Below are 4341 nucleotides of genomic sequence, written 5' to 3'. Positions count from 1 at the left end.
TCCTGGCTGAACCCAGCACACTTTTCTACCAATTAATCCACAAAAGCAAGTTTCAGTGGATCAGCATAACCCTAGTAAATCCCACAGATACCAGGTGGGCAGACACCTTGAAGAGTGCACTCGTCAAAAGTTACTGTCTTGTGAGAAAATCAAGTCTAAAATAAAAAGTACAAAGAGAAAATTACTGTGAATTTTACCATTAAAAAAAATGTAATGCAACCAGCATAACAGGACCTATAGATTAGCCAGCTTTATCTTGTATTTGGGTTTTTGGTTGGTTGGTTTTTTGGGTTTGTGGTTTTTTAACTGAGTAATTTCTTTTAAATTAAGAAGTAGACTAAAATTCATGGCATCTGAAATAATACTGTACATTGATGTTATGTATGTTTGAAGTCAGAATAAAGACAATACCAAATACACATCAAAACTGTTAACAGCAAACTTGCAACAGCCTGTAGATGGTTTGCAGCTTGCCACAAGCATTCACCTGGTACGTGGCCCACTTCACAGAGGCCTTTTCCACCATGCCTTCCCAGGCTAGCTGAACCGAGCTGGCAGCAGCAACCCACTGCAAGAGGACATTTTTACCAAGGAGCCCATCCAGTCCCTTCCTCTAACGCTGAAATTACTGCAGACACAGACGGGGGTGTTGACTCTGCTACACAATTAACTCAGTCTCAACCTCCCCCTACTTCTGTGGGAACAAGAATTTGTCTGTACTACAGGCAAAAGCAGAATATTCTCAGTCACAGAATGGGATATTCGAGAGAACAGTTCCCTCCAGTGATTGCCTCCTGACTATGGAATGAGTCAGGAAGCCTACCCAAGCAGAAAGTTACCCAAAACTTTCATGACAGGAAAAGACAAAAAAGCATCTACCTGCAGCCGCTGGAACACCCCGGACCGCAAGTTCCCAAATCCGTAACGGTACTGGAGTGGTAGAGTGCTTTCTACACTTTCTTTGTAAGGAGTCTGCTCTATTTCCCAGTCAAATTCTTCCTCCTCCTCCTCAGACAACTCAGCAGAGGCAGCTGTACAGATTGCATAGTCAGAGAAAGAGAAGTATTACATTAAAAATATGTATGATTTAATAGAAAGGCAAACATTGATGATGCAATAAGCCTTTCTCATTTCACTACATCTTTTAAGAAATCTTATGACACTGGGTCATAGAGGCAGATGCTTATATCAGTAATCCATAGGTCCTGCTCCAAATTCTCCAACTTTCAAAAATGAAAACCAGTTTTTATGTATACTCACTCAAACACTGAAATAATTGTTCCACTGATTTCAACAAGATCAGAATTTGATGCTAAGAGAACCCTGACAGGAGCAAACTGATGTTATCAATTATTTAAGATAATTAAAAAATTAAACACAGATAGCCAAATCTTCTTGTCTGTTAAATAATGACATTAAGCAAGCCATCCACTAGAACCTGTGGTTTTAATCAGCTTCTGCTATTTGAGCTAAAAATCCAGCTGAGCTAACTGGGAGCTCATAGGGAGCAGAAGCTCAAATATGTGTGTTGTACAGCCACTAGAGGGGTACAAAGATCTACAAAGGACTAGCACACATTAAGCAGAGTTTGGAAAAATGTAAACATAACTAAACCTGTGAAGATGACAGGTGTATCACCTACAACACATTTATTTCTATACTTACCCACACTTTCAGATTCATTCACACCCTTCTTGTAGCTTGGAGTAGACAATAATAGAAATAACCTATTTTTCTACATATATCACTATGTAGATCTATTACTATTTCATTACATACATTTATCATTAATACAAAAAACTATTTTTTTTGCCATACCTATCTCTTCTACTAAAGGTTTTGCTGATCTTGATTTCTTTGGTGCTAAAAGAGATGTCAGCATGTCCAGTCCCTCAAAATATTGGCCAGGGATCTCCTTAGGTAAACAGATTGTAAAAGTTCCTTAAAGGAAAGACAGATTATAGTTATTGCATTGAAATATCCAAGACAAACAAGAATGTGCTCTTTTCCTCTAGTGAAAAAGGGTCACAGAAACCAGGACACATGCAGGTGGCATTTTATTATGCATCGATCTCTCTACATGTTTTTAACCTTACCAGTTTCACAAAAATTGAATATTTTACTGCTAAAGCACAAAAGAATATTTAACTAGTTGTGGTCTCTTGACTTATATTGTATAAACACAAACCAACAGAACTCAAGCTTTATTATCCTTCCACCTATCACTCAAAACTATATTCAGCAACCTGATTATTGTCTTAAGTCAAGCACATAATAAAGGCTTTGCAAGCAGCAAATTATAAGGTTTATTGCGTTTTTTTTAATGCATACATTAATTCCAGAAGGTACATATTTTATTCCAGAAATACCTTCCACCTTAAGGTGTGGAGCAAGGCTAACGTCTTCTCTCTTAGATGTAGCCAATAGGCTGCCTCAGGATTATCTCATTTCCACTCAGCACTACCTGACATCTTTGCAGACTTACTAGAGTAATGATCCTGGTACAATGACGTGTCTAGCCCCAACAAGGCTTCAACAGGACTTGTACATTATTTTTTCATTATTGGGACAGTTCTGAACATTACCTTTGTGCTTAAGGATGGCCTAAATAAGTACAATAAAACCCAAGCAAAAACTTTTTACTACATATGACAAACTTCACGTTTATTCACAGTATTGTATATTTCACTAAAGATCTATACAATTCCAGAGCAGCAAAGTATCTATTACTGGAGAGTTGTTCGCATTTTTAATGACACATATACCAAGCACATTAACTAATACCTTTGTCTGTATTATAAGATGCTTTTTCTCTGCCATCTTCTACAATTCTTCCAGGAAGAGTCAATCTGCAAGCAGAAGATGAGATTCCACATTGAATGCCTGACTAACTCTGCAACTGAACGTCTCAGCCTATAAAAACATAAGGCACATGTCAAAGGAGTACAAAGGACTTAACTACATGACCCCTGTCAATACTAATGGAAGTCATGCACTTAAATCCCCATGTACTTCAAAATCTTTCCCCCTAACTATTGGTACAAGAGAACAGTATCTGAGAGAGAGAAAATCTGTGACTCGTTTCCCAGCTTGGATGACATCACAGCCACCACAGAGATGATGCCCCTGGGCCTATGTGCAACACATGGAAGATTCTGCAGCTTAAAAACTCTAAGCTAACTCCCCTTGTCAGGATATAAGAACTCACCCAGACTTCCTCAGAATAACTAATTCGCTGCATTCTACCAGCCCACTGAAATCCCTTGTAGTCTACCAATGTATATAGGGGAAGCATGTCCAAGAACAGAAGAAACAGAAAATAAGAAAGGTTAATAGCTCATCAGCCTTTACATGCTTGTTAACACTTTCATACCAAGATTGCCTCTTGTTGCTTTCCTGTAGCATAGTAGGGAACTTGCTACAGGGAACTTGCAGGGAACTTGCTACTTGCTATTTAGAGAAAAAATACAGCCTGGCACTTCACTTCCTACACTCACGTGACTTTTCTCCCCTTATGTTATTAGAGGTGCATCAAAATCCATTCTTCACCAAATATACTATATCTGGCTCTCAACAGGGAAAAGATACACTTGTGCTACACAGCTTACATGTATATAGAAAATTGTCTTGCCATTTTACAATTGAAAACCTATTGTAAAGTAAATTTAGAAAAGTATTTCTTTAAACTCCCTGCAACATGATTTAATGCCTAGAAACAAAGAGGCCAGATCCATAAAAACAATTCTTTGCACAAAATGGGCTGTCCACAGTCTACAATGCAAAAGCTGCAGGTGAGAAATGTTCTGAAAGGACCAAAATTAAGTTCATTCTCTACTGACTTCTTTTTGGTTTATGAAGTTCTATGTTTTTTAAATCCTTCCACTACTTACCTGAGAAAGTAGGGTTTAGCATAAAATTTAAAATCTTCCCCTTCAAAATACACGTCAAACTCTGAAGCTCTGGCATAGGGTACTTTTATTATTATTGTAAGAAAATCCGGATCCTGGGTCAGTTCAAAAGCTGGAGTTATCATGATGAACCCAGCAGGAAAAGCAACCACTGGCCGTGTGGCCCTATCAAAACAGGAAAACAAGATAAGATTATTGTCATTTCCAATTTATGACAGCAAATGGTGTTTCTTCGAAGCTCTGTAAAAACAACATTTCAAATTCTCAAGAAGTTTGCTCCATATGCTCAAGAAGAAAACACTTGTGACAACTGCAACAAAAGTAGAAGTGCTCTCAGGAATTTGAAGGTACCACCACTTTGCACCTTAATGAAACAATTGAAAGCAAATGAACGCAAACATTCAGAGCACAGGAAAGCACCTACTATATTCCT

The 4341-nt window shown here is 38.0% G+C and overlaps 1 protein-coding gene across 1 annotated transcript; it reads right to left on the bottom strand.

Annotated features, from left to right (window-relative positions):
* Window positions 1-879: 879 nt before the first annotated feature.
* Window positions 880-4033, bottom strand: LOC104510274 (protein SHQ1 homolog; the record flags this gene model as incomplete). The annotated part of the gene is made up of 4 exons (XM_010152462.1): window positions 3891-4033; window positions 2785-2849; window positions 1819-1941; window positions 880-1031 (listed from the first exon to the last, which is right to left on the bottom strand). Coding segments are annotated over exons 1-4 (483 nt in total), but the record flags the coding sequence as incomplete, so codon positions are not given.
* Window positions 4034-4341: the final 308 nt, after the last annotated feature.

The sequence above is a fragment of the Eurypyga helias genome, unplaced genomic scaffold (assembly GCF_000690775.1).
Source record: "Eurypyga helias isolate BGI_N326 unplaced genomic scaffold, ASM69077v1 scaffold34745, whole genome shotgun sequence".
Classification (NCBI taxonomy): domain Eukaryota; kingdom Metazoa; phylum Chordata; class Aves; order Eurypygiformes; family Eurypygidae; genus Eurypyga; species Eurypyga helias.
This window is presented reverse-complemented; position numbering and strand designations above follow the sequence as displayed.